The sequence below is a fragment of the Tympanuchus pallidicinctus genome, unplaced genomic scaffold, assembly GCF_026119805.1.
Source record: "Tympanuchus pallidicinctus isolate F22 unplaced genomic scaffold, pur_lepc_1.0 scaffold38, whole genome shotgun sequence".
Classification (NCBI taxonomy): Eukaryota; Metazoa; Chordata; class Aves; order Galliformes; family Phasianidae; genus Tympanuchus; species Tympanuchus pallidicinctus.
In genome coordinates, this window is record NW_026294756.1 from 925006 (window position 1) to 935786 (window position 10781).

Consider the following 10781-nt stretch of genomic DNA (forward strand, 5'->3'; position numbering starts at 1 on the left):
ACTCGGGCCCTATGGGTGGTCTCGAGGCCTTCGGGCCCCGGCTGCGGGCTGAGCCCCCGCCATCTGCCGCGGCCTAATCCGCGCTCAGCCCTCAGCGAGGCCGTCGGAGGACGCGAGGTCCGGGGCGGGACGCGGCCGCCCACCTGCAGCGGGCGTCACCTCAGGGCGCGGGGTCACCGAGAGCGATGGGCTCAGGGGCCCTAAGGCTGACAGGTGCGGCGGTGCGGGGCTGCTCGCCCCCCCCCCGCCCCATGGCGGCCCTCCCCGCTCCCCCCGCCCCGCGCCGAGGATGGGCGCTCCCGCAGCCCCGGCGCCGCGCCCGGCAGGGGGCGTGTCCCTGCTCGGCCCCGCCCCCGCCTGCCGGCTGCCAATCGGCGCTCCCCGTTTGCCCCTCCGCTGACGTCAGCCTCTCATCTGCATATCGCGCCACGCCCCCTCCGACGTCACCGGGCTCTGCAACCGCCGGGGCGGCGCGCGCCGCTGCTGCAGTCGCTGCGGGGAGCGCGGGGAGGAGGTGAGCGCGCGCCCCCGCGGCTCCCCCCAAACCCCCCCCCTCCTCCCGGCCCCGGGACCCCCGAGCACCGGCGGCGGCGGGGGAGGCCGGTGGGCATCGAGCGGGGCGATGGGGCCGCGCGGCAGCCGGCGGCCATTGAAGCTGCAGCGGGGGGGGGACGGGTTGCGAGGAGGAGGGGGGGGGGAATTGGGAGCTCCGGGGGGGTCCGCGGGTGCGCAGCGCTGCGGGAGAGGCCGGGGGGGGCGCGGGTTGGGGCTGCGGGAGGCAGTGCGGGGGGCGGCAGGAGGGCACGGGGCGAGGGACAGCCGTCCCCACGCTCCCGCTCCCCCCTTCCACCACCGACATCACCTATGTCCCCCCCCCTCCTACGGCAGCGCCCGGTGCCGGGCGTTGCACGCAGCGCCCATCTCTGTGCACATTGCGCCCACCGCCGTGCAGCGCTGCGCGGTGCTGTGCTCCCCCCCCCACCCCCCAGCACCTCCCGGTGCAGCCTCGCCGGGCGCGCTGTGCGGGGGCACGGCTGCAGGTGCCATTTTGCAGAGGAATTGCGGGAGCGGCTGCAGCGCATCCTGCCGGGCTCCGGGCCCCGCTCCGTGCGGCGGCGATGGGGCGATGCAGCCGGCAGCGCTGACGGCAGCAGTGAGGGCGATGCCCGCGGCTTTGCTACCGGCAGTGTGGGCATCGCGGCCGGCAGCAGTGCGGCCGTGCGTGTGGCGCTGCTGGCGGCAGCCGTCGGGGTGATGCGCCCGGCTCCGCTGCCGGCAGCCATGGGGACGGTGCGTCCAGCGTTGCGAGCAGCAGCTGTGGGGGCTGTGCAGGGCTGGGTGGCAGCAGGGCAGCGCAGCACTCTGCTGTCCGCACGCACGCTGCAGCAGTGCCACGCAGCAGCACAGCCCGGTGCCACAGGGGCTGCTGGTCCCACTGGTGACCGCCCATCACCTCCTCCCTTTGCAGATGGCGTCCGCTACCGACTCCCGCTATGGACAGAAGGAGTCCTCAGACCAGAACTTTGATTACATGTTCAAAATCCTCATCATTGGTAACAGCAGCGTAGGGAAGACCTCGTTCCTATTCCGGTACGCCGACGACTCCTTCACGCCCGCCTTCGTCAGCACCGTCGGCATCGACTTCAAGGTCAAAACCATCTACAGGAATGACAAACGCATCAAGCTGCAGATCTGGGTGAGCGCTGGGGGTCAGGGTTTGGGCCAGGAATAGGGCCAGGGTTGGGGTTGGGGTTGGGGTTGGGGTTGGGCTGTCCTGGTGCTGAGGGCTGTGCGGCTGTCCGGCCGGGTGCTGCTGTCAGCTCAGTGCTGCATTCTGTGCCCTCGGGCATTCCCAAGGCAGCAATGCTGTGCGTGGAGCCCATCGGCTCAGCAGCAGTTTGGTGATTCCTGCATTATACACGGAGTGACCCGCAGGCAGTTTGCTGGCAGCAGCCGGATGCTGGCTGAGTTCTGTGCGCTGCATCCCAGCTTTGCCGGCAGTGCTGCTTACCTCTGCTGTGTGCGCTGCGTGCAGCACGGCCCCGGGGCGATGTGCCGGCAGGAGCTGGGTGCTGGCTGAGCCCCAGAGCTGTGCGCACCGCATGGCTCTGCATTGTGCCCCCCCTGGCTGTGTGCTCCCCCAGGACACGGCCGGGCAGGAGCGGTACCGCACCATCACCACCGCCTATTACCGCGGGGCCATGGGCTTCATCCTGATGTACGACATCACCAACGAGGAGTCCTTCAACGCCGTGCAGGACTGGTGAGCGCTGCCCTCCCTCCCAGATCTGTCCGGCACGGCCTCCCTCCCTCCCTCCCCCATCACTTCTGTCCCTTTTTTGCCCCCGAAGGTCGACCCAGATCAAGACGTACTCGTGGGACAACGCGCAGGTGCTGCTGGTGGGGAACAAATGTGACATGGAGGACGAGCGCGTGGTGTCGGCTGAGAAGGGCCGGCAGCTCGCCGAGCACCTGGGTGAGCATGGGGGGGTCCCCGGTGTCAGCTCTGCCCCCATGCAGTGGCACGTGGGGCACAATGTCCCTGTGACAGCGTGGGGATGAGTGCAGGTTTAACCCCCCCCGCCATAATTGTGCTGAAGTCGCGGCAGAGCTGTGACCCACAGCGACCCCAGGGCTCAGCTGAGCTGCAGCCCCCCGTTGGGTCACCCTCTGTCACTGTCACCACCCCATGGGGCTGGATGGGAGCACAGCCGTCAGCTGGCTCCACTCACTGAGCGTTTAACTCCTGTGTGCTGGCAGGGGGTCCCAACCCACACCGGGGGGCCCTGCATTGACCCCCCCCCCTCCCCTCCATATTCTGACCCCTCCTCATCTCCAGGCTTCGAGTTCTTCGAGGCCAGCGCCAAGGACAACATCAACGTCAAGCAGACCTTCGAGCGGTTGGTGGACATCATCTGTGAGAAGATGTCGGAGTCTCTGGATGCAGCCGACCCCGCCGTCACCGGCGCCAAGCAGGGCCCGCAGCTGTCGGACCAGCAGGCCCCCCCCCACCAGGACTGCGCCTGCTAGGGCCCCCCGCTGCCCCCCCTTCACCTCCCCCTATTTCCCCCAGGGGGGCACTTTGCTGCTGATACCTCGCAGGTTCCCAAAGGGCCGTGGTCCCTCTTGGAGCCTGCCCTGCTCCCCCCATCAATTAAGCTGAGCCCCCCCCCCACTGTCATTCCAACCCCCCCCCCTCACCTTATTTATTTTTAAGCCTGGGATGGTAGGAAGAGAAACAGAATCGCCCCCTTCTGCTTTTAATTAATCGCTCGACGAGCCCAAATTCCTCCAAAAAGCCCGGATTGTGGCCGTTTTGCTCGCGGTCCCCGGGGCGATGGGGAGGGGGACGGGACCCCCGACCCCCCCCCACCCCTACAGAGGGTCCTGGCGGAGCGCGGCGCTCCGGGGGCCGTTCCCCACCTCTTGTTAATTTGTACAAATAGATGCTGGTCGCTGCTCCCGCCGTCTTCCTCCTTGTACATAACGACAGACTCCTTGTAAATAGCCGTAGGTGTGACGCTGTGTGCGTGACCTGCTGTGCCGTGGCCGTGCTGATGCGTCCCTTGATTTCCCCCTCCCTCCCCCCCCTCGGTGTGGTTTCTCTGCTTGTGAAATATCACTTTTCAAAGCTCTTATTTAAAGGTGAAGAACCAAACACGGGGCTGCGGCCGCCCGGCGCAGCTCCTTGTGCCCGTGTAGCGACGTGCTTCTGTGAGACTGTGAATACGTGGATATTGCTATAGCAATGACTGCCCCGGAGGTCTTGCATCCCCCTATTTATTTCTCCTGGAGCGCTGTGTCTTTATTTTACAGGTTTCTCCCTCCCCCTCCCTCTCCCTGCGGTCCCCTGTTCCTCCCTTTCCCCCTTTTTCCTATTTTTTGTGAAGTTTACTTATGGAAGAGTTACTCTGTACTGTACAAATGTCAAAAGTGTCAAAAAAAAAAAGAGTACAATTTCCTAAAAATCACTGTATTAAAGAAATGTTGTGAAGAAATAAATCAATGCTGATCAGGAGGGGCTCTCAGTTCTTCCAGGTGTCAGCGGGCGATTTTAGCAGGAAGGAGCTGCGCTCTTGAGGGGGTTGGGAGGCACGACTGGGGCGTTAGGGGATGCTTTGAGGCACGTGGAGGCTGGACAGAATAAGGTCCCATGCTGGGAGGATGCTGCTCGGTGCCTGGGGGGCAAGGGTGGGATTTGTCACCTCGGCACCGTGGATGCAGTGGCAGCCACTCCCAGAGCCACCAACAGTGCTGAAACCCAGAGGAAAAGGCCCCTGGAAACATGTGTGTGTGGGGAGGGGGTGGCAGCAGGGGACACGGACCGAAGCCAAACGCTGCTCCCCACACTGGGATATACAGAAAGCAGCACCTTCACAAGTGGATTCAACAGCCCCAGCCCCCTCATTGCCATCAGCAGATGAGCTAATCAGCACGATGTGCGCAGGCTGTGGCTCTCTCTCCAGTGCTCGCTGCCAGGCCCTGCAGTGAGGTCACAGCGGTGGGCAGGAGCTCCCAAAAACGTTGGGGTCCTTGGGAGCAGCCCCATCACATCCCAGCGCTGCGCTGCTTCTCGGCACTGGGGGTTTGGTTGGGCTGCAAAACACCAGAAAGGGGGCTCGTGTGCTGCAAGCTGTGCCACGCTCCGTCCGTGTGGGGCAGCCGGGGTGGTGCTCACCCTGTGCTTGAGGTAGGAGAGGTAGGTGTCCCAGCCCAGCGTCACCGTGTTGACGTACGCCACCCGGTACACGGGGGGCACAAATTGGAAATTGAAGAACTGCGCCGCCGGCCACACGCACCAGTCGTACTGTGGGAGGGGATGGAGGCAGCTGGGGGTGCTGGCTGCCGGGCCGGGCACCCAAAGGGCCACAGAGAGGAGCAGAGGGGTGTGCTTACCTTGTAGAACTCCCAGAACTTCTCCTTCAGCTCCTGCCAGCTCTCCTCCAGGCTGTGGCCCTCCAGTGTGCCCATGCCTGCGGGGCAGACGGTGTCAGTGGGGTGGCCGAGGTTGGGTGTCAGCCCTTTGCCAGGCGACTGCCACGCAGAACTCACTCAGGAAATACCACACTCCCAGGATGGGTGACACCACCACCTGGTCGATGAGCACTTTCTTCAGCACCGTCCTCATCCCCCGTGCTGGGAAGGCGTTGTCCAACCACAGGTACCAGAAATGCAATACCGGACCCATGCTGCAGCCCACGGCAAACATGCGTCCTGCAAGGCGACACCCGCTGCATTATTGATGCGGCCCCGTAACCAGAGATGGCGACTCGGGCAGGGATCGCTGCCACCCACCTGTGCGTGCGAGCTGATGCTGGGCCTGGGGCTCACGGCGGAGCTGCCAGAACTGCTGCAGGGCATCGCCGGCCGCCAGCAGGGTGCCGCAGCTCACAGTGTTGGTCAGCAGCAGCAGGCGGCCCCTGAACAGCGGCTGCAGCAGCCGCCTGCCCTGCGACAGCATCCTGGGGGGGGGGGGGGGGGGGGAAGCACAGTTCTCCCGCCCTGCGTGGCCCCACGCACACGGTCAGCCCACAGGTAACTTACTGACACCCCCTCCCCCCCCTCCTGAGTCACTCTGTGCCTCCCTCTCAACCTTTGGGCACTTAACGCCCCCCCCCAGAGCCCCACTGAACACCCTGCGCCCCCCGAAGCACCTCATGTACCCCCCCCCCCCCCCATGAGCCACACGTGCCCCACAGTGCCCACCTCCTCGAGTAATTCATACAAACCCCCCCGGGAATCCCGTTAGCCACACCGAGCCCTCGCACACCCCCCACGAGCCACCCTGCGGCCCGCGATGCCCCCCCAGGTACCCTGTGTGCCCCCCCCAGCCACTCCCATGCCCCCCTCCCCCACCACCCCATCCCTTATGCCCCCCCTCTCAGCCTCCCACACCCGCACTTACCCCTCAGTACCCCTTCGGTCACCCCGTGCCCCCCCCCTCCCCTCCCGCCATGTTTCCGCACCGCGGCCCCCCCCCTCCCCGCCCCCCTCACCACCGCCGCCGCGGCCGCCTGCGGAAGAAGGGATGGCGTCACGTGACGCGTCACTTCCGCTTCCGGTGGCCGCCATGACAGGTACCGAGGCAGAGGCGCTGCGCAGGGCAGCGCGATGGCGCAGGGCTGTGCTGCGGCCCTCAGCAGACGCCTCGCCGTCCCCACACAACACGCTGGACGCTCTTTTCGTTTCCTTACACGATTATTCTCTTTATTCCTCGCTCGCAGCGCGGTGCTCCCCGCCGCCTGCATCCACTCCGGCCCTGCAGACCCGGCCTCAGCGCCTGCAGACAGCCCCGGCCTTCGGGCTCTCGGTGTCCTTGCAGGCCTCAGGTTTGTCCCCCTGCCACACAGTGACGGTAGTGCCCGGCGGGGGGAGCACAGCACGTCCCAGAGCCCCCTGGCGGCGCCGGCCCCTCCGTCTCGTCCCCGTCCCCGTCCCACCTGGTACAGCTGGCACACCAGCCTCAGCAGTGAGCTCTGGGCCTCCGCCTGCAGCTCATCCGTGTGCTTCTGCGGGGAGACGTGGGGCCGCTCGTCACAGGGAGGATCCCCACGGCCCCCCCTCCGAGCCCTGAGCCCCCCCTACCCCGTTGATGACGACCCAGGGGACGTATTGGTGCGGCGGGTCGAGAGCGTCCGTCAGCTGGGCGTTGCGGTGCATCAGGGCGGCCCCCAGCTCCCCCTGCACGCAGGCGGTGATGCGGCCTGCATCCAGCTGCGGGGCGTAAACCTGCAGGCACTGGGATCACAGCATCATAGAGTGCCCTTAGGCTGGGAGAGACCTTAAAGATCACGGAAGGCAGCCCTGGGGCGGGGAGGGGGAGACAGTGTCATACAGCCTTCAGGTTCTTGGTAGCTGAGGAGCCCGACTCCATGCAGAAGATGACAGGAAAATAGGTGGTGAAGTTCTCAGCCTCGTGCATCAGGCAGGCCTGCGGGGATGCGGGGATGTGGTGAGCATCCCTCAAACCGTCCCATGAGGACGGGCACAGGGACAGCCTGGCTCACTTGCAGCATGTTGCCCAAACACTCCTCCGGGCCGTGCTGACACTGGAACTGCCACTTCCCGGAGACGTTCTTCTCCTGCAGGATGAAGCGGTGTGAGCGCGGCTGGCGGTGCGCACTCAGCAGAGGGCTGCAGCTGCTCCTACCTGAGCGTTGCCATACGGCACCAGAGTGATGTTCAGGACATCGGTGGGCAGCAGCAGCCAGGTGGTGAAGAGCTGCTGCACCAGGAAGCCCCGGCACGCCGGGCACAGGCTCTCATAGAACAGACTCAGCTGCACAGGAGCAGCTGTTGGGCGCGAGAGGTTGGCACAGCGGCTCTCTGCCTGCGAGTGAAAGGGTTTGGGGTTTGGGGGCTGTGCCCCGGTACGGCTGCAGCCACCTGCGGTTGCACAGCGTGGGGGAAAGTTGCTGGGATGGGGCAGGACGGAGCCTTGCGTGCGCAGGGGGGGAAGTGAGAACCGCAGAGGTTTGATGCAGCTGCAGGATTGTGCGTGTGGTGCTGGGGCTTTCCTCAGGAACTTCCGCCATGTATTCTGGGGAAAACCACAGCCAGTGGGGTCTGGACCGGCCTCAGCAGGGGCACAGCACCCACCACCATGTGGGCTGCAGCCCATCCAGTGCTGCCGGACCCGCCGTTAGCGGTGCCAGCATCCAGAGCGATTCATGGCAGAACGGGCTGCAAAGCTGTTTGGTGCTGAAAAAGAAGTGACAACGGAGCCCGGGGATGGGACAGGGTCTGACTGCAGCACAGCTCTTCCCCGTGCGTGGCAGGGAGTGCCGCTGGATGCGGGACCCCAAGCATCCCTGCTCAGAGCCAGCGCACGAACCGGGTACCAGCACCAGGTGTGAGCACCGTGTGCAGCTGCAGCCCCGCACGCCCCAGCCTCGCACAGCAGCAGCTGCGTCCCCAGATGGCACCAACACCGGCCCCGCGGCTCTGACCTGGCAAGCGACGGCGATCTCCCGTGAGCTGCACCAGAGGTGGGTCGGGTAATGACAGCCGGGCAGGGCCAGCCCCAGCCCCAGCCCCACGGCCAGCAGGGCCAGCGGCACAGCAGGGGCCATGGGGACGGCAGGGTGGCTGAGAGCCAGCGCAGAGGCGAGCCTGTCCCGGCTGGGGCTTTTAAAGCCCGCCCGCACCCGCCTCCGCACTCCCTTCCTGCATGGCGCAACCGGCCTCCTCATGTGACACCGACGCCGCCGACTCACGTGGGGCTGCGGATGCCGCCAAGCCATCCTTGATGCCCCACAGCACGCGCCATGGGGCGGCGGAGGCTCCGGGGCACGGCTCTGCCGTTTGGGTTTTGGGGCAAAGCCACCCCCCAGCCCCACGGCTGTCGCTGCTTCCTCCCGCACGGACCGGCTGCTAAAGGTGACGGGCGGAAACGCGGCCCTGAGCAGCACCGAAACCTGCCGGCAGCCGGGAGCAGCCCAGCCCCGCTCTGAGCGCCCGGCCCCCAGCCGTTCGGGCATCGGGGTGGAAGTTGGTGCTTCCCCGCGGGTTGCAGCCAGGCGGTTCCGGCTGCTTCTCAACCCTTTGGGCTCAGCTCCATTTCAGTCCCTTCCCATCTCAGTTCCCCTGGGGACTCGCTGCCACCCCAAAGAAAGCCCTGTGATCTCATTAACTCTGTTTTATTTGTGGGGTTTTTTTTTCCGTTTTCTTTTTTTTTTTTTTTTTTTGAAGTACCGTACAAAAATTCTCTTACAGTAACAAATACTGGGTTTACATTAGTAAACATCAACAGAAAGAGCATAGAGAACTACTGCTGGTAACAAACAGCTGAAGTGGCGAGTTAGAGTACGGATTATTGCCTATAGCTAAGGACTAACATCTCGGTAGCGCTGACAGCCGCCACGTCCTCTCCGAGCACAAAGCAGTCGGGGCGCCTCTGCCACCCCCACCGCCCCCCTGCGACGCGAGCGCCATCGGGGGGCGACACCGGGGGGCTCAGAGCTGGGAACAGAGCAACGCGAGCCGACCCGAAGCGAGCAGAGCCGGGCAGAGCCCTGGGCTCAACCCCCGCAGGGCTGCGCTGCGCCCGGGAGCGGAACGGCCGCGTTGTGCCCGTGGGACGGGGGGATGGGGGGACATGCGGGTCAGAAGCAGCAAAGCACAGCCCAGGGCCTCCAAACACGGCACTACCCAGACAGCACGAGCAAAAGCATCATAGACAAATCACAACTAGCTTATTCCGGGGGAGCTGCGCTGCGGGAAGCTCAGGGTTTGGTTTTCCACCTGAAGGGGAAAGAAGGGAAAAGGAGCGTTTCTGAGAGCACGGCTGGAGGAACGGCAGCCCTGGGAAAGGCCCGGACCTCCTCACCACACAGCGCTGCAAGCAGAGCCCCAAGGGGCCGCGTCCCCAGCCACGGTGCTGCGTGCCAGGGCTGGACGACGCAGCGGGGCCAACGCGACTGCTGAGCTCACAGAGGCTGCGGCTGCACAGCAGGGAGGGACGGCGTGAGGAGAAGCAGAAAAACGGCTGGGAGGGTAAAAAACGCCGTCACGGGAAGCTGGAATTCCCTGGGCAGCAAAGCCCGGGCCAAGCAAAGCGCTGGGAGCGGCTGAAGAAGAGCAGGCGGCGCTGGGGGGACAAGGAGGGGCTGGAGGAGCCGCCCCTGCTGCCACCCCACAGCACAGGCGCCCGGCACAAAGCTCTGCGGTGTCACAGCCCCATGAGGGTGTCATGGGGTGAAGGGTTTAGCAGAAAATGAACCTCCTGCTGTTCCAGCTTGGTTTGCTATCAGAGGGGCCGGGGGGCAGCTGGGCTTTGATTCTGAGCGATGCCCAACTCCAACTCTCACAGCGATGCAGCCACAGCCTTCCGGCAGAACTGAGCCCCCAGAGGGAGGCTGGCTGTGCTCAGGGAGGCCATCACCACACTGATCTGCACTCTGTGCTGTTTGCTGAGGCTGCAGACTGCGGATCCGTTTGGATGGCCGCTGATAAACACGCTGCAGAGCAGAAGCAAGAATACGAGTAACTGAGCTGAACTGAGCTGGCTGCAGACAGTTCACTCCTGGAAGAAGGTTTCCCATGGAAGCCCTCGGTATAACAGTGTGTGCATCCCTCCCTATGGGGGGAGAGACTCAGCCACCGCCTGGGCCCAGAAGACAGCAGTGTCGTCCTCCTGCTTCGGGTTGGGCCTGCGATGGTAATTCTCCCTAAAATTCCTCCTCTCTTAGGACATTTTTATATTGTTTTTTTTCCTTGTCGATGGAGCGCGAGTGACTCAATAAATCACCTCCAATAATTATTACACAGGAGGGCTCTGAGCACCGGAGCTGCCAGCCCTACTGCTCAGCTGAGCTCTCGTGTCCCAGCCCAAACCGTTCCCTTAATTGTTAATCATTAATTATCACTGATCGCCGTGTGACCCCCCCGAGCGATAGCACCAAACAGTGACGGAGCAGGGGAGCCCCAGCACACAGCCCGGGGCCCACGCAGGGCACACAGAGCAAGGAATGGGGTCTGTACAGCTGGGGTAGGAGAGCTGCCACAAGCAACAGGAACGTAACATTTCTACCAGCAATCCCAGATCCAAGAAGGATCCAGGAGCGGCCTGGATCAATGCGAGCAGCAGAGCTGATCATAGGAATGCTGCATGCCCCACTGCAGGCAGTGCACAGACAGGAGGACGGGATGCAGGCAGAGCACACACAAATGCACTGCAGCACTGAGGACGCGCAGCCCATTGTGACACCAAGCAGAAGCAGCAAAGCCTCCAGCATCCACCAGCCTGTCCTGAGGACGCGGCCTCTGCAAGGGAAGGAGCC

The 10781-nt window shown here is 64.5% G+C and overlaps 3 protein-coding genes across 5 annotated transcripts in view; 1 reads left to right on the forward strand and 2 right to left on the reverse strand.

Moving 5' to 3' along the window:
• Positions 1-4018, forward strand: part of RAB3A (RAB3A, member RAS oncogene family) — a 55538-nt gene extending 51520 nt beyond the window's left edge. The window contains exons 1-5 of one of the 3 annotated variants that reach the window (XM_052699965.1): positions 407-514; positions 1469-1696; positions 2145-2263; positions 2352-2476; positions 2840-4018. In XM_052699965.1, coding sequence (XP_052555925.1) covers positions 1469-1696; positions 2145-2263; positions 2352-2476; positions 2840-3030 — 663 coding nt within the window. In that variant the 5' untranslated portion in view covers positions 407-514 and the 3' untranslated portion in view covers positions 3031-4018. Of the gene's footprint in view, positions 1-406; positions 515-1266; positions 1291-1468; positions 1697-2144; positions 2264-2351; positions 2477-2839 lie in introns of those variants that run through there. The other 2 variants (XM_052699966.1, XM_052699967.1) reach the window with 2 other exon arrangements.
• MPV17L2 (MPV17 mitochondrial inner membrane protein like 2) lies at positions 3958-5573 on the reverse strand. Its single transcript, XM_052699973.1, has 5 exons — positions 5296-5573; positions 5053-5214; positions 4897-4973; positions 4679-4807; positions 3958-4596 (listed from the first exon to the last, which is right to left on the reverse strand). Exons 1-5 carry the CDS (start codon positions 5459-5461, stop codon positions 4549-4551), a joined length of 582 nt encoding a protein of 193 aa, XP_052555933.1. The 5' UTR covers positions 5462-5573; the 3' UTR covers positions 3958-4548.
• A 606-nt stretch (positions 5574-6179) lies between these two features.
• On the reverse strand, positions 6180-8258 carry IFI30 (IFI30 lysosomal thiol reductase). The gene is made up of 7 exons (XM_052699964.1): positions 7950-8258; positions 7151-7330; positions 7008-7082; positions 6836-6931; positions 6586-6738; positions 6441-6509; positions 6180-6339 (listed from the first exon to the last, which is right to left on the reverse strand). Exons 1-7 carry the CDS (start codon positions 8241-8243, stop codon positions 6274-6276), a joined length of 933 nt encoding a protein of 310 aa, XP_052555924.1. The 5' UTR covers positions 8244-8258; the 3' UTR covers positions 6180-6273.
• Between the last annotated feature and the right edge of the window lie 2523 nt (positions 8259-10781).